Here is a 17,739-nt window from a genome sequence, read left to right as displayed (position 1 = left end):
GCAGGATGTGTCTCCAAAGCCCCCCCACCCCCATCCCCGGTCAAGTCATCTCAGTCTTGCTGAACCCGAGTCCTCAAATAACAGGATCTCCCTCCTATTTGGGGACAGTTCTCACTTTATCTAGATTCCTAAGCTCTGTGCAGGCTGGGGTTCAAGTTCAGGCCGGCGCTTGGCCTGTAACCTCCAGATCTCCTCGTCCCCGGGTTTCTCGCCTCCTCTTCTGACTCATTGATGGAGCGATGGGTCAGGGTCCCGCCGCCCGGGGAAGGAGGCAGGGTACTCACTACTCTCTGCTGGAACTGGGTCACCCAGGAATCGCCCCATGCTGTGTCCCTCTCTCAGGGCGGGGTCGCTCCCTCCCTCCCCCCTTCCCACCCCCCCCCTCCCCCCCCGGAGTCGACACCCCCTCGCCGGGGCCCTGGCGAGGGGCGCGCCCCACGGCCGCTCGGGGCCCCACCGGCCGCCTCGACTGATAAGACGGTCGGGGAGCCGGTGGGGACGCGCCCCGCGGAGCGGGAGGCCGGGGGCGGGCCGGGACCCGCGGGCCGAGCGTGGCGGCGGCTTGTCTCCAGAGTCCCGCGCCCTGGCTCCGCGTCCGGGTGGCCGCGGGGGAGTCGCGCAGCGCGTGGGGCGGGGCGAGGGCGGCGTCCGCAGGTAGCCCCCAGGGGGCGGGGAGGCGGTCGGGGACCCCCAGCCCAAAAAGCCGAGGGGGAGGAGCGGCGCTGGCGGTGCGCGAGGGCGGCCAAGTTTGGCTCCGGCGCGCGCGCGGCTTCGCGTCCTGCGTCTGGGAAGGAGGAGGGGGGACTGTCGCCTCCGGAGCTGGCCTCAGACCCCGACCCTCGGAGCCGCCGCAGACCTCTCCAGGACCCTGTGCGTCGCCCCCTCTCCTGGACCCCGTGCGTCGCCCCCTCTCCTGAACCCCGTGCGTCCGGGGCGCCCCGGAGCCGGGCAGCGAACCGTGCCATGCTGGAAGGCGACATCGGCCTCGAGGGGCTGTCCTTTAAGGAAGACCCCGCAGCGCGTGAGTATCCAGGGGCGGCGCGGGGGACCCCGAGGGCGGCGGCAGTGGCGTCGGGGACGCCCACGGATAGTGGCTTCCCCGGAATGAGGGGCGCAGGAGGAACAGGAGACAGGGACCCCTGTCTCCGCTGGCGGGGACCCTCCCCTCGGCTCCTCCCCGGGGGCGTGTGGGGTGGGAGAGGGAGTTTGTCGGCGGCAGGTGTCTGGGGGCACCCACAGACAAACAGACGGCGGACAGACGGGCCGCGGACTGGGCTGGGCTGGGCTGGGCTGGGGGCGGCCGGGCCCCGGGCGGGCATCTGCCAGCGGGCCGGCCATTCGCAATCCCCGGAGAGCATCCCCAGCCATGCCGTGTCCGCGGCCCGGGCGGCTGGAAGGTTTTCGGATGTTTTTACAGGCGCTATTAATACACATAATATTTCCGTGCTATTCTGGAGATTTATTTGCGACATAAAGTAACTACGATGACTTGGAGTCATAATGGAAACTGCGGAGGAACTTGGAGGGTGTGGGGGGGGAGGGAGACAAATGAGGCTTGGACGTGAGTTGGGAGGGGGTGTCCCTGACTTCCTCGGCCCCTCCCTGCACATAAATCACGACTCTGGATATTTTTGTACCAATAATTTTAAAATAAATGACCCAAGCAACGTTTCCTGGATGATTTTTCCCCTCCCGGTTCAGAGGTTATTAAACAGATCTCTGAACGGGACAGTGACAAGGGGTAACAGGGCGCACTCAGATTGGTTTAATTACACAGCTGAGCTCTGCCGGCTGGAGCACCCTGGTTAGGACTCTGTGCCCTGCCATGAGGATGCCACCTCGAGCGAGCGGGGAGCTTCTCACCATAGCATGGGAAGCCGTCCTCGCCCGTGTGCTCCCCCCCTCTCGCCTCCCCCACACCTGTTTTTTGGATTCCCATGGAGAAACTTGTCCTGTCCCCCTGCTTCTTAAAAAGCAATTTGAGTTCTTTCTACAAGTGGCACCGTACACTCACCCATTAAGGGCCCAGGAGGAAGAGAGAGGGGCCCCGCCGGGCACCGGGAGGGGGCCAGACCTGGGGCAGGAGGGAGGGGGCACCTTTGGGAAGTCAGCCGGGAGGACCCGGCCAGGCTGTCCTGCCTTCCCGAGTGGCTTCCTCGAGCTCGAATGTAAAAATGACTCCTATAACCGGGTGGAAACATGAACCCCAAACTCGGCATCTGCAAACATCTCCCCAAGCTCTCAGCTCGCGCCGGGCACAGAAGGAAGCACTTACCACGCTGAGTCCTCAGTGCCGCCTGTCAGGTGGGGGCAGAACCATCCCCACGTCCACACAAGAAGCTGAGACGTCACAGTAGTACACGGTGGGGCCAAGACTGGACCCCATGACGTCAGGGCCCAGCTCCTGTGAGTCTGGGCTGCCATGTACCCCACACCCGGCCAAGTCAGCCAGAAGTGCATCAGAGACGTGGCAGGGAAACTGATTCCTGCGCACAGAGGGCACTAGCTGGGGCTGCCGTTCCATCTTCGGGGTCTTTAAATTGGGCTGGGGCCATGTCTCAGACTTGAGGATCTCGGGAACCTTCCTCAGTGAGGGTCTGACCATAATCATGGACAGATGACTCCACAGCCTGCGTTCTGGGGGGAGGAGAGCCCCTCTGGCCCCTTTGCCTGCCTCTGGGCTGGATGTGGTGGGTAGGGCACTGGCCCCCTTCCCCTGCTCTGGGCTTCAGTGGCAGTGACAGGAGTAAGACCCTAGGATGGGTGCCCCAGCTTCCATTCCTGGGTTTGCCACCAGGTCCCTGGGTACACTAGGTTCCCACAGCCAGCACACAGAAAATGCCGGGACAAACCCTTAATGCGTCAGGCCACTCTTTATCTGTCTGAGTGTAATTAAGACCCAGATGCTGCTATTGGCACTTGCAGCTGAATCCCCCGCTTTGTGTGAGAGGGGAAGGCCCCGCAGCGTAGTGTAGCCGTGGAGAGCCTGATTCTGAACCCCAGCTTTGCTGTCTGCAGCTGTGTGACCTTGGCCAACTTACTTAACCACTCTGGGCCTTATCTGTCAATCCAGAGGGTTGTTGTGAAGATGGCTTGAGTCTATAGCCTTTCCCCCATGGTGGCTCCGCTCTGTGTGTGAGGACCGCCACCGTGGCTGTTATCCTCTTCCTCCTCCTCCTCCTCCTCCTCATCACTAGGAGCCTCAGTCCATGAGACCCAGAGGTGAAGTCAGACGCGACGTCCTGCGACTTGTCTGGGGACCAGCTGGTTCCCACTTCCCTGGAGCAATCGATTGTTCCAGATGCCACTTCCCACTCCGCCTTCTTGAGTGGCTCCCTCATCATTTATTCATAAGCTATTTCTTCAAAAGCCCGTGGTCTGCACCTCCCGCCACGGCAGGTGGAGTCAGGGGGAGGGGGAGGAGGGGGGTGTCCCTCCACCCAGACACGTCTGCCCAACTCACTCCTGCTCATCCCTCAAAACCCTGCTGGGATGCCCCACGTGTCCCATATCTACGCTGATGGCACGCTGAGCATGGAGGGAGAGAGGAGGGAGGGAGGGAGGAAGGGAGGGGAGGAGGCAGGAAGAGGAAAGATGGCTGACTTGGTGAGCGGGCCCCCGTGTGCCAGGCATGCGAGGTCTGGTTACTGCATCCTCGCTGGCGTTCCTGGCTCATTCTGTGGCCTTGCTGTCTGCCCAGTTTATGGAGGAGGAAACTGAGGCACGGAGAGATTACTCAAGGTGGGACAGCTGATAAGTGGCAGGGGCGGGACATGAAGCCCAGGCAGGCTGGCCGTGCTGTTGTAGCACTGGGAGGGCACGGGAGAGCTGTCTCCTGGGTGCCTGGCACTGTGTCCTCAGGGCAGAGGACACAGCAGGGCACAGAGCAAAGGCGTGACCCTCACGAAGCTTTCTTGACCGTGCAGAAGAATTAAATATCTAGCATGCCGCCTGGCGATGTGTCTGTCCCATGAAGACAGGTGGAGCGGAGGAGAGGCTGCTGCGTGCTGGGGGTGGTGGAGGTCTGAAATTGGGTGGCCAGGGAAGCCGTCTGTGACGGGCGGCCTGGGAACGCACACCTGGACCGGGTCGGGGAAGCAGCTTCTGGGCAGAGTGTGAAGTCGGGGCGGGCGGAGGGAGGGAGGGAGCAGGGGGGCAATCCGGACTGTGATGGGCCTCTGGCCACTGCGAGGACTTGGGCTGGGCGAGTGGGAGCCACTGGAGGGTCTGGAGTGGGGAGCGACCGGAGCTGTCTTAGTTTGGGGCAGGACGCGCCTGGCGGCTGCACAGAGAACAAGCTGAGGGTCGAACGAGGCTCTTGCAGTGACCCAGGTGTGAGATGCTGTCGACACAGCATCCGTGATGCTGATGCGGGCGGCAGGGGCGGGGCGGGGGGTCAGGTTCCAGGTTTCTGTTGGAAGGAGAGCCGACAGGAATTGCCCACCCATCGGACGTGGGGTTGGAGGGTAAGAGAAGCACCAGGGACGCCTCTGGGATTCCTGGGTTGAGCAGAAGTGGGTTTGGGTGGGGGTAGGTGAGGGGTTTGCCTTTGGTGTTTTGTTTTTGTTCTTTTAAATTGGGGTTAAATATATGTAACCCAACCCTCGAATCATTTGTAAATGTACAGTTCAGTGGCACTAAGTCCATTCGCAACCTTGCGCGACCATCGCCACGATTTCTAAACTCTTTTTATCATTCCGAACAGAAGCCGTGCACCCGTCAAGCAGTACCTCTCCATTTCCGCCTCCCCTGCCCAGCCCCCCATAACCTCTATCCTCTCGTCTGTCTCTGTGAGTCCGACTATTCTAGATACTCAGAGGAGTGGAATCCTACAGTCTTCGTTCTTTTGTGGCTGCCTTATTACACCTTACATGTTTTCAAGGTCATCCATGTTGTAGCGTGTATCAGAACGTCATTCCTTGTTATGGCTGAATAATATTCCGTTGTGTGGCTGGACCACATTTTTGTCCATTCATTCATCTGCCGATGGGCATTGGAGTTATTTCCCCCTTTGGCTGCTGTGAATAATGCTGCAATGAAAATCTGCACGCAAGTTTCTGTTCGAGCCCCCGTTTTCCATTCTTTGGGGTGTACCCCTAGAAACAGAATAGCTGGATCCTATCTGCAACTTTTTGAGGAACCACCACACAGCTTCCCACAGCAGCTGCACCATTTTACCTTCTCACCGTTCCCAACGCCCAGGTGGTGCCAGGGTTCCAACTTCTCTACATCCTAATCAGCACTTGTTACTTTGTTTTGTTTTGTTTTTGAATTGCAGCCAACACAGTAGGTATGAAGTGGTATCTCCTTGTGATTTCGATTTGCTTTTCCCTAATGACTAATGATGTTGAGCATCTTTTCATGTGCGTATTGGCTATTTGTATAGATTCTTTGTATATCTATTCAATTCCATGGCCCATTTTTTTATGAGTTGTTCGTCTTTTTGTTGTTGAATTGTAGGAACTCTTTATATATTCTGGATATTAAACCCTTATCAGTTATTTGACTTGCAAATATTTCCTCCCATCCTGTGGGTAGTCTTTTTACTTTCTTGATAACATCGTCTGATGCCCTCATACATACAGTGAGCTTCTCTTCTGTCCTGTAATGTGACTAATTGAGGATACTGTCTTGTACCTCTGTAGTTTGATGCAGAAATCAACTCAACTTAAACAGACGTAGATGGATCTCCTTCTCCAGGCCAGTTACAGTGTCAGGAGCTGTAGCTACAGTCCATGCTCTCGTGGGGTTTACAGCCTATGCAGATTTACGTTGTCATTGTGGAAATTACGTTTACATTGTGGAAATTCCTGATTCTGGCTAAGTAAGCTGTCTGTGCTGAGAATGAGTCCATCGGAACAACCCCCCACCCCCCACCTCATGTTGCTGCCTCAGGGGCTCAGCTGTCGCTTCCCTTAGAGCAGCAGGTCGGCTCTCGGTTAACCGCATCCAGCACGTCTGCCTCCCTTGGTGGACTTGTTTACGCTTACATGCTGGTACCATCATAGGGCGTGGCATGGCTGGGCTTGGTGGATGCATGGATGGCGGGATGGATAGGTGAGTGATTGCATGAATGGATAGATGAGTGGATGGGTGGGTAGATAGATGAGTGGATGGATGGATGGGTGAATGGATGAGTGGATGGATGGATGGATGGGTGAATGGATGAGTGGATGGATGGATGTCAGCTGACAGTTTTTGCCAACTCATTCTATTCCAGGCACTGGTGCAAGCCCTTTATCTGTGTCACCTTCTTTAAAACCCACTCATTCCCTTAGTAACCAATGAGCCCTCCTTGACAGATGAGGAAACCGAGGCACAGAGAGAGCAAGTCACATGTCCATGCTCACCCAGCCAAGAGTCCTGTGAATCTGTCAGGGAGGATGGGCCACTCCAAGCTGGGCAGGGGACACCCTGAGCCTCAGGCCAGCATCAGGGGCAGCCAGACGAGAACTGGAACTGGGTCCCCAGCTCCAGGCCTGGGGTCCTCCCTCACTTGGCTGCTGCCTCCCCAGTTCTCTGGGGAGAAGGCCATCCTCCGTGGGGGCCTTGCTGCTGCTGCTGGCACCACGGCAGGGGGCTGGCATAGCTCCTGTGAGCTTCCCCTCTCCCCTGCTGCCCCTACCTGGCCTGGGTCCCGGTGCAGCATCCATCACGCCCTCAGCCTTCAGCCCCGGGCATGTGTCAGGGTTCATGCTGTGTAGGGAAGTCTTAAAAGCATCCTGGCCCTCTAAATCCACTTGCCCATGGTCACGTGGCCATCAGGGAGACAAACTGCTGGTTTCATGCATTTGGCCCTGGGAGGGGCCTGGGCATGCAGTGGATGCCTCGTGTGGTGATTCAGCCAGCTTCCTTGCTGCAGCCAGGGGGACACTTTGCCCCCACCCCCACCCCAGGCCTTTCACCGCAACTCGGCTTGGTTCTGGGTCCCCACACGGCTGAGCCCCCCCAGGCCCCGGACTTGCCAGCCCACCCCCATGCATCAGCAGCCGCCTCCCAAGAGAGCTCCTATCTCCAGCGGCACCCTCTTGGCCTCTGGGCGGGGTGTGCAAACAGTGCCCTTCCCATCTAAGACTCAATCTTTTCCCTTTTACACACAACCAGAATGCTTTCTGCCCACGCACGGCCTTGGGGATATAATGACTTTTTAATGCATTTACATGGCACTTCGGTGCAGAAGCCAGAACACCCCGTTTGCGGGGGAGTGAAGCATAGAGGTGAGGTGTTGAAAAGGGCGTCACCGGCATGATTTCTCTTGCGTTGTGTTTCCTGGACAGTGCATGGCCGCAGCTTGGAGCAGGTGGAGAATGCAGGGCGGGGTGCAGCCCGATGGCTCAGGGCCCTACTTGCGACCTCTGGGAGGTGGGCTTCAGGTGGAGTTTGGGCTAAAATATAGTGTCCAACTTCTTCTTTTTTTTTTTTTCTTTGAGGAAGACTGGCCCTGAGCTAACTGCTGCCAATCCTCCTCTTTTTGCTGAGGAAGACTGGCCCTGAAGTAACATCTGTGCCCATCTTCCTCTACTTTATATGTGGGACACCTACCACAGCGTGGCTTTTGCCAAGCAGTGCCATGTCCGCACCCAGGATCTGAACCCGTGAATCCCGGGCCACCGAAGCGGAATGTGCGAACTTAACTGCTGCCCCACGGGTCCCAGCTCTGCCCTCTGTCCAAGGGGCTCGGGTCCCTCCCACCGCCTGCCGGGTCTTGTGCAAGTCCCAAAGCCTCGAGGGGCTTTGTCCCCGCTCTTCTCTGACCCACATTCTACTCCTCACCTGGTCCGGATCACGCGGTTCCTATGCAGTGCTGAGATCTGCCCACTGCTCCCCGCGTCTGTGCTGCCCTCTCCTCCATGTGCTGTTGCCTCCAAACTGGCCCGTCTGTGTCCACCTTGCTGCCCCCTCCCTGCCCTCTTAGTGGCCTCCCACACCCCCCCCAGCCCCAGCCCTTCAGGGGGTGCCCACCAGCCTCTCTGGATCCCCTTCTCACCCCCAGCTCTCGTCCTCTCTGTTCAGCCTCGCTGGCCTTCTTATGGTCCTTCATGCTCTCTTCCCTGCTCCCTGGGGTCTTGGCACACGTAGGACTGAAGTGTTCCGTCACCTCCTCCAGGAGGCCCTCCCTGACGCCTGGTGGCCAGAGGCATCCTCGGCACCAGGTCTCTCTCCCTCGAGCGCTTACACACCTGCCCCGTATCCGCCGTTCCGAGTATCTCGTCAGTGTCGCTCTCCCCGCGCGTCACCAAGTTCCAGAAGGCAAGGGCTGGGCTGTCTTTCCACTTTGATTTTACACCCCTGGCTTACCCTTACACCCCCACGACCAGAGCTGGAGGGGGCCTGGGCGGGGCGGGGGCCAGCTCAGCCTCACCCTCGGGCCCGGGGAGCCCTGGCACGGAGTTCTCGGTCTCAGAAGGCCTCCTGGGCGTTAAACATGCCGTTGTATTTCACTCCTGTTTTATAGGATAATGGAGTGATTTTAAGCGAAAAATATTTTATTTTGGATATCTGTATAGTGTGGGAAGGTTTCCCATAGATAGATAGGTAGGTAGATAGATGGATCAATGGATGGATGGATGGATGGATATAGGAAGACAGATATAGAGAGAGAGCTCTATATAATGTAGTTTGTATAATATATATAATCTTTCTCTATATATAGGTAGGTATAAATTAAAAATTATCAATGTGACTGATTTGGGGTTATGTTGTCACATCAAAAATAGCTTCAAATAACTTTCGTCACCTTGCACGACACATTTTAAAGCTCGTTCCTGCAGACCCCAAAGAGGGCTGGGTTCCGACCGCTTCTCGCCAGCTCCCCGCCAGGAGCCCGGTGAGCAGGGCTCGCTCCCAGCCAGTGAGAATCGGATAATTGTCACCATCGTTACTCTGTTTCTGTTTAGATAAACTCGTTCTTTTAGCACAGTCTCCACTTACAGGATTGTTGCAAAGATGGTACAGAAAGTTCCGTCTGCCCCCCGCAGGGGGGCCCCTGTTGTCACATCTTCCATCATTGTGGTGTGACGTCACATCTTGTGAACCGATGTGGATACATTGTTATTAACTGAAGTCTGCGCTTGATACAGATTTCCCTGGTCTTTACCTAATGTCCTTCTCTGGACCACGGGCCTCTCCAGGACACCGTATCTCAGCTGGTCCTCACATCTCCCTCGGCCCCTCTGCGCCGTGACCGTTTCTTGGACTTTCTTGGGGTTTGACGCCCTCGACGGGTCTGAGCAATGCCCCTCGGTCGCTTTGTGGAACTCGCCCCGGGGGACCGTGGTGCTCACCATCGGACGGGGCTGTGGGCTTTGGGGACGCAGACCACAGAGGTGAACCCCTTCTCCCCCCATCCCATCGGGGCACACGCCACCGACATGCGACGTCGCTGGGATGGCGGCCTTGCGCACAGGGCTGCGATGGGGCTTGTCCAGCGTCTGCGCCGTGCGGGGCCTCGTTCCTCTTTTGAACTGCGGTGTTCGGGGTACTAGAGATTTCTTCGTGGGCTGTAGAAGGTTTGGGATCAGAGCCGTCAGCTCACGAAACTAAGAAACCATCGTGAGCGGAGTCTGCTGAATTATCATCGCACGTGGGCTCTTTCGGAACCAACATTTATCGTCCGCGTTCGTCACACACCCACTGTCTGTTGTGGTTATAAATTAAACAATATGCGACTAAGAATACAAGCAGTGTAAACTCTCGCTTGATCAAAGCTCGGGTGCTTGGCAGCGTCCGGCTGAGCAATAAATTATGTCTTGACCTCAGCTGACCACCTCGTCCACACACAGAGGCTCTCCAGCCTCCATTTGAAAGGGGAAATCTGTAAATAATTATGTTATGGGTTTTAATAAATAGTCCTTGGGACAAGTGCTTTTCTGCCCTCAAAGAGGCTAAGGAATGTCCTGGCCCTCCCCAGAGACCCCTGAAGGAGAAAGCCAACCCCTTCGCTTTCCTAGTAACAGAAGGAAACCGGGGCTCAGAGAGGTTGAGTGATCTTCCTAAGGTCACACAGCGGCTGGGTGGTACAGGCGGGACTAGGGCTCATGTGTGGTTACTCCAGGTCTGGCTCTCTCCCCGCTCCTCCCGAATCTCACAAGAAACTCAGAGTCTAAGGATGGTTACCCTGGGAAGTGTCTTTGGAAGGCCACGTTGGTGACTAACCTTTGAGATGGGTCTAGTGCCACCAGTATTTCCTGCCGCCTTGAAGAGACGAATACAGCTCCTCAAAGGCTGGGGTCCCAGGAACGGGCCGGGCCTGAACGAGCAAGGGCGGGGTCATCTCCCTTGACTCGGGCTTCCCAGAACGGCCACTCCCTGGGTGGTGGGTGGCGCTGGAACCACCCGAAATGTTTAAGTCTTTGCTCAATGTTCTTGGATGGTGGGGCGGGGGGGCGGGGGGGGGGGAGGACGGACAGCCATTTTCCCCCGGCATACCTGGACTGGTTCATATTTTACACCTAATTCACTTTTTATTTCTTAAAAAATGCCCTGCTTTGTCTTCCCATCCCCCAAATAAAAGATTACAGTGAGTTTATACATGTGGGTAAAATATATGAACATAGCATAAATTAACACCAAGATGAGTGAAAAAAAAATGAAGGAAGCCAAAGATGGAGCCAGAAAGGAGCCAGGAGTGAGCCCAGGCCCGAGGCAGGCAGAGCTCACCTTGGGCTCTGAAAAGTCAGACCCACTGGTCACACAGGCCACGGGGCTGTGAAATGAAAGTCCACCAGTGACTCTGGAAAGGCTCTCTCCCAGCCACTTCCCCAGATGGCAGCCACAGGGCCTTTGCACAAGCAGTCTCCTCTCTTTCTCATCTTCTTGCCTTTGATGTCGTCTGACAGAAAGACCTTCCTAATCCACTCCATCTGACCCAGAGTGCCCGTGACCACACTCCCAACACCAGTGCCCTCCTCTGTAGCCCTGATCACACTTCATAATTCGATGTTTTAAACTGAGATGTAATTGACATACAGTGAAATACCGGATCTTAATGGACAGTTCCATCAATTTTAACACAAATTCATACATCTGTGTAACCCCTGCCCCATTAGGATATAGACTATTCTTATCACCCCCAGACAGTGGCCTCATGCCCGTTCCCCGTCAACCGCCCCACCCCGTCCCCATGGAATGATTCTGCCTGTGCTAAAACTGCTTACAGATGGTATGAACGCTGTCTGCGTCCTGCTTCTCGTGCTCAACGCAGTGTTTCCTGCACGCCAGCCGTGCGTTCGTTGCTGCGTGCATCCCGTCGTGCGGATGGACCACAGCCTGCCTGTCCATCCTCTTAGAAAGACCCCAGGCTTGTTTCCCGTTTAGAGCCGTTATGAGCGAAGGCAGAGAACAAAGCTTTTTGTGGACGTGTGTTCTCCCCTCTCTGATGAATGCGGCAACTGGAATAGTGGCTTATAGGATAGAAATGTGTTTGACTATTTAGGAAGCTGCCAAACAACCCCGAAGCGCTTCCCCATTTTCCATTCCCTCCAGCGGTTTCTGAGCATCATCCCTGGGCTTTCGTGTATGGGACTCATTTATCGTCTGCCCGCCGCCTCCGAGACGTAAACAGCAGGTGGTCAAGGATCCCCCCACCCCGTCTCCTGTGCGTCCTGAATCCTTAGTGTCCAGTACAGAGCCAGACAGACAGTTGGTGCTCAGTAAGACGTCAATGAGTGAAACACTGTCCTGCAGCCTTTTCTTGCTGCTAATTGGCCTGGGACCCTGGGCCTCGCTGAGGATCGAGTGGGCCAGAGTCCCCGTCCTTTTGTGAAAGTGGAGACGGGGAGGGTGGGGGAGGGCCTGGGAGTGTCTGATAACAGACCCAAGGGTTTCCTCAAGGACAAAGGGCAGGGAAGCCCCCGGTGTCCCGTATTGTCGCCGTATTGTCGCCTTCTGAATCGGTTCTGAGTCAGGTGTCACCGGACGCCCATCTCTGCGAAAACGCGGCCTCAGGAAGGCGCTTACTGAGAACTCCCAGGGGAGCGTTCCAGAGAAAACTTTTGTTACTGGAACGGAGTGAGACGACTTCTTGGATGAGGGTCAAGTGGGGTCGCGGCCTCCCAAAAGCCCTGGGGAACACGTGGACCGATAACCCTCCTTTCTGCCAATAATTAGGCAGAAGTTTCATCTCTGTGTTTGCCCTCCTTATAGAGAAAGACGAAATGTGTCACCTGCTTATAGGAGAAGGCTTGTCACTGTGCTCTCCGGGGAGACGCACAGTTCTCATTAATCCAAAAATCAGGTCAGGTCATTGAAAAGCATTTTAAAAGGAGGGACCTCATAAGCATGCAAAAAGGCCCTCGAGTTCCTTCGCCGTCAGGAAATGCAAAGCGAAACCACAGTTGGATACCGTCCTCCGCCCACCAGCGGGGCCAGAATGCAAAATGCAGGCGACACCGAGCCCTGGCAAGAACGGGAAGCAACTGGAACTCTCGCAGGCTGCCCGTGGGAGTGTAAACTGATACTCTGGAAAGTCCACAGGCGGCATTTCTATTGTTGAACAAATGCATCCTTGATGGCCCATCGAAGCCACTCCCAGGCCGATGCGCCATTGAAATGCATACCCTTCTTCATCCAAGGACATGCGTGGGCGTTTCCAGCAGCAGTGTTCCTAACAGCCTCGAAATGGAAGCTCCCCAAAGGCCCACCGACACTGGGATGGATAGACACACGAGGCCTGTTCCCGCCGCGCAGCTCTCCATAGCCAAGCGGGTGGATTGCCTGCCAATGCGCGCAACGCGGGGGAAGAATCACAAAGACCGTGGGGAACAAAGGAGGGCAGATACAAAAGGTGCAGACTGTGTGATCCGTTTATATAATATGCAAAAACAGGCGAAATGCATCCCGGGAGACAGGACTCAGGAGAGGGGTTTCCCTTTGGGGTGAGGAAGGGGGCTCCGGGGGGCTGGAGCATGCGCGTGGTTAGTTAGCGAAAACTCATCGAGCTGTGCACTTTTCTGTAAGTGTGTGCACTTCTCTGTGCGATACTTCCAGAAGGTGTTTTGAAGAAGTAAGGAGATGGCGGTGCCAGCACCCAGCCCTGCTGTTGGCCGCCTGAAGCAGTTGTGCGAGATAGCGTTCTCGCTGACCTTGACTCCCACTGTGGGATTACGGTGTGGCTTCTGTCTACACGTGCGAGCTCTGCGCTCCCTGTTGAGTTTGCCGTACCACCGATCGCTATGCAAGGGCGAGAGACTGGTGCAAGGGCAGCTGGGACAAAGGTTGGGCAGCTCTGGGGGGCTTCTCTTCTTGGGCGGTGGTCTGCAGAAGGGCTGTGGTCAGAGACCACTTGCTTCTCGTGTACAACACAGGCCTGAGAAACCCGGGCTGGCTCCTTCTCAGGCAATTCTTTGGCATGCAATTTAAATTGAGTGCCCCGTGACCTAAGAAATCTACCCTGGTGGGGGTTTAGACATGAGAAAACCGTACCGGGCCCTTGGTTTCCTGAAAGAGAACAAGTTGATGAGGATGGACTCACCGTTCAGAGCCACCATAAAAAATGTATTCATAACAGTATGGAGATTTCTCAAAAAATTAAAAATAGAAATACCACATGACCCAGCCATCCCACTACTGGGTATCCATCCAAAGAACTTGAAATCAGCAATTCCAAAAGTTCCACGCACCCCTATGTTCATCGCGGCATTATTTACAATAGCCAAGATGTGGAAGCAACCTAAGTGCCCATCAACTGATGATTGGATAAAGAAGATGTGGTATATATACACAATGGAATACTACTCAGCCATAAAAAAGGATAAAATCGTCCCATTCACAACAACGTGGATGGACCTTGAGGGTATTATGTTAAGTGAAATAAGCCAGATAGAGAAAGACGATCTCTGTATGACTCCACTCACAGGTGGAAATTAAAAATGCAGACAAAAAGAACTGATTGGTGGTTACCAGGAGAAAGGGGGTTGGGGGGTGGGCACAAAGGGTGAAGTGGTGCACCTACAACATGACTGACAAACAATGGTGGACATCTGAAATTTCACAAGGTTGTAAACTATCATAATCTCAATAAAAAGTGAAAAAATATACATATATTCATCATCTTGCGCCATGTAACAAATTGCATCAAAACCTAGTGGCTCCAAACGATACATGTGTCTTATCTCCGTTTCTTTCTGTGGGGCAGACATTCAGGAATGGCTCGGTTGGGTGACTCCGGCTTGGGGGTCTCTCGTGAGGCTGCCGTCAAGATGTCACATGGAGCTGCCTGGTCTGAAGGCTCCACTGGGGCTGGGGGATCGACCTCCAAGATGGCGCACCACATGGCTGTTGATGGGAGGCCTCTGCTCCTCCCCGGGTGGACCCCCCCCACAGTTGGACCCCTCCACAGGCTGCTGGAGCATCCTCACGACATGGTGGCAGCTTCCCCCAGAGCCAGTGGTCCAGGAGAGAGTGAGGGAGAGGCTGACGTGCCTTTACGACCTAGTGTCAACAGTCACACGCCATCACTTCTGCTTTACTCCGTTTGTCAGCAGCGGGTCACTAAGTCCAGCCCACACGCAAAGGGAGGGGGTTCAAGCTCCATCTCCTGAGTAGAGGGGTCTCAAAGAACTTGTGGGCATGTTTTAAAACCACACAGCAAAGCTTCAGAGACGGGAGTGTCCTGGAGCTTCATTCGGCTTAGATTCTGTGAACAATGATAGAGTGAACTGAGCCGAGGCTCCAGCCGGGCAGAAAGCGGCCTCAGCTGGCCCGTGCGCCTGGGGCCCTAAGACCTCCCGGGTGTCGGCCACGCGTCCTCACTTGGGACATGGTGCTCATTCTCCTGGAATCATTGCACCCCCGGAACCCAGGCTCGTGGGCGAATCCAGAGACCACACTCATCCTCTCCCATGAGTTGATTGTGGTGTCATTTTTGGAGGCGATAAGGCATTTATAAATGAGCCTTAAATTTGATCACGTCTCAGGTAGCCCGTTCGGATGGAGGGCCTCGTCACCTTGGCTAAGGTTTTGGCAACTCAGCGGAATGCGGAAAGGACGGAGCACAGTCGTACACACAGGCTTGTTCCATGACGCCAGGACACGGCCGTAAATATCGGCTCATGTCAAATAGGTCAAAAGGGAAAAGCCGTCCCGTCGTTTCCTATTGCTGCACGATAAACCACGCAGAACTTAGTGGCTTCAAGCAGCAGCTGTTTGTCATTGCTGATCAGCGATGGTCAGTGGGGCTGTTTTGGGCCGGGCTCGGCGGATCTTGACCCGGCTGGCTTCTGTACCCACAGTCGCTGGCGAGTCAGCTGGGATTTCAGGTCAAGGCCGTAGTTAATGATGGACAAGCTGGCTGTTGGCTGGAGTGACAGTGTGACATGCATCTCCTCCCCCAGCAGGCTTGCCCACGTGGCAGTGACAGGGTCCAAGAGAGAGAGTGGAGGCACACAAGGCCCCATGAGGCTGTCACTTTGCCTTATTCTGTTGGCCAAATCAAGTTGCAAGACCACCCAGGCTCACGTACAGAGTCCCCTCTGCCCCTTGCTGGGAAGTACCACAATGTGACCGGGCAAAGGGTGTAGACACAGGCCGGGGAGGGAGCGTTGTGGCCTCTCTGCAATCCACTCCAGTTGTGATTTTCTTGATTGATGCTAAAAAAGAAATTTGATAGAACTCAACCATCTCTGCCCACGAAAAACTCTTAAAAAAACAAAAAAGACACTTGGTAACGGGAGTAAAAATGTCTGTTTCAAGCTGAGAGCCAACGTCAGCACATTGAACAGTGACCCATTAAAAGGGGTCTCGTGACACGTCGAGGACCAGTCAAGGATGCTGTCGTCAGCTCTGTTATCAATGCCCCGAAAGTTCCAGAATGTGCTATTGGGCAAGAACACTCAATAATAATTATAGTTATTGAAAGAGGGAAATAAAATGATCGCTGATGGAAGAGGAGATGGGGGCTTAGCTGAAAACGCGAGAGCGTCAGCTGAGCCGCGGTTAGAACGTGGGAGCGCAGTGAGGCGGCCAGAGACGGAACGAGTCTCCCCAGGGCATGTGTGGCCTCCACAGGAGCAACTGCTGGAACTGATAACGGATGAGAGACCCAGGTCAGAAGAGGGGGGCAAAAAAAGAAATACCCCAGGAGAAAACTTAGGAGAAATAGCATAGGAATCTGAACGGAAATGCAGAGTTCTACTGAGGGGCCAAAAGAATTCAGATAAATGGAGAACACACTTCATACGTGAGCCGGAAGGTCAACGTAGGTCTTACGTTATAGATCGATAGAAAGATGTCAGTCCTTTCTAAGGTGACCTCTAAATGAAGTGTAATTCTGATAAAAATCTCAGTTTTGGAACGCGTGCTTAGACTGTGTTCACATTCAGCTGGAAGATGCAGATAAGGAAGAGCTTTGAAGGAACGCTGGACAAGAGAGGATGGGCGCTTCATCAGCTGGGAACAGCTAACAGCCACTGAGGAAAAGGCCAGCCTGGATACCAACACCCGAAATACGCCAAAATGAATTCCAGACACATTAAAGCTTCAAGTGCAAAAAAAAAAAAAAAAAAAATCGTAAATATTCTGGAAGAAAATAAGATGGGTTGGGGCCAGCCCAGTGGCGCAGTGGTTAAGTGTGCACGTTCCGCTTCTCAGCGGCCCAGAGTTCGCTGGTTCGGATCCCGGGTGCAGACATGGCACCACTTGGCACGCCATGCTGTGGTAGGCATCCCACATATAAAGTAGAGGAAGATGGGCACGGATGTTAGCTCAGGGCCAGTCTTCCTCAGCAAAAAGAGGGGGATTGGCAGCAGATGTTAGCTCAGGGCTAATCTTCCTTAAAAAAATAAAGAAATAAAATAAAATGGGTGTTTATGTGGTCTTCGGGAAAGATTTTCTGAGCACAAGGTGAAACCCAAAATCTACGAAGGGAAAAGCTTTTGCAGATTAAAAAAATGACAGCAAACAAAATGTAAAGAAAAAAATCAGCTGGGGGTAATTTTTTGCTGAGTATCCAATAAGGAGTTCCTTTTGTCACTGTAAAATATAAGTGTTTACAGATCAATTTAAAAAAAAAAAAACCAAAGCACCAGTAGGAAAATTGGCACAAGACCAAAATAGATAACTTACCCCAGAAAAGACAGCTTGCTTCGTAATCAGAGCAGTGTAAATGGCAGCATCTGAGATGCCTTTTTTACCCTTCAAATTGGCTTCATTGATCAGTATCCGGGTGGCTGAGCTTGTAGAAAACGAGAGCCTTCACAAGCGACTCTTGACTCTGACATGGTCCCGCCCATCTCAGGGCAACTCAGCAGTGTGTGACCATTCGTTCCCCACAGATTTATTGTAAACGTACTATGTGCAAGGTGCTCTCGTATGAAAAGTCTTCCCTTCTACAGCGCTCCCCAAGCATCAGGGGACTTGCTCCGTGCTGGGAGGGCAGGGGGCAGCTGGGCCCGCTCACCCTCTATCTCTAGAGCTTACGTAAAGTGGAGCCTTAATAAATGCTTGGTGGATCGATGTTTGGATGGATGGATGGATGGATGGATGGGTGGGTGGGTGCATGGGTGGATGTTTGGATGGGTAGATGGATGAAAAGATAGAAAGATAGATTCTGGATGGATGAATGAATGATGGATGGGTGGATGGATGTTTGGATGGATGGATGGGTGGATGGATGGATGGATGGATGGATGGATGGATGATGGATGGATAGATGGATGATGGATGGATGGATGATGGATGGATGGATGGATGTTTGGATGGATGAATGGGTGATGGATGGATGGGTGGGTGGATGGATGATGG

At 54.4% G+C, this 17,739-nt stretch overlaps 1 protein-coding gene across 7 annotated transcripts in view; it reads left to right on the top strand.

Annotated features, from left to right (window-relative positions):
• The window catches only part of ANO1 (anoctamin 1), a 166,076-nt gene that overhangs the window by 14,580 nt on the left and 133,757 nt on the right, over nucleotides 1-17,739 (top strand). For 6 of the 7 annotated variants that reach the window (XM_046643440.1, XM_046643437.1, XM_046643439.1 and 3 more), the window contains exon 1: nucleotides 949-1,021. The exons of the other annotated variant lie outside the window; for it this stretch is intronic. In XM_046643440.1, the coding sequence (XP_046499396.1) occupies nucleotides 964-1,021 (58 nt within the window). In that variant the 5' untranslated portion in view covers nucleotides 949-963. Of the gene's footprint in view, nucleotides 1-948; nucleotides 1,022-17,739 lie in introns of those variants that run through there. 7 annotated transcript variants of the gene reach the window in all.

This window comes from Equus quagga, chromosome 17 (assembly GCF_021613505.1).
Source record: "Equus quagga isolate Etosha38 chromosome 17, UCLA_HA_Equagga_1.0, whole genome shotgun sequence".
NCBI classification, from domain to species: domain Eukaryota; kingdom Metazoa; phylum Chordata; class Mammalia; order Perissodactyla; family Equidae; genus Equus; species Equus quagga.
The sequence above is the reverse complement of the archived record's forward strand: the minus strand, read 5'-3'. Positions and strand labels throughout refer to the sequence as shown.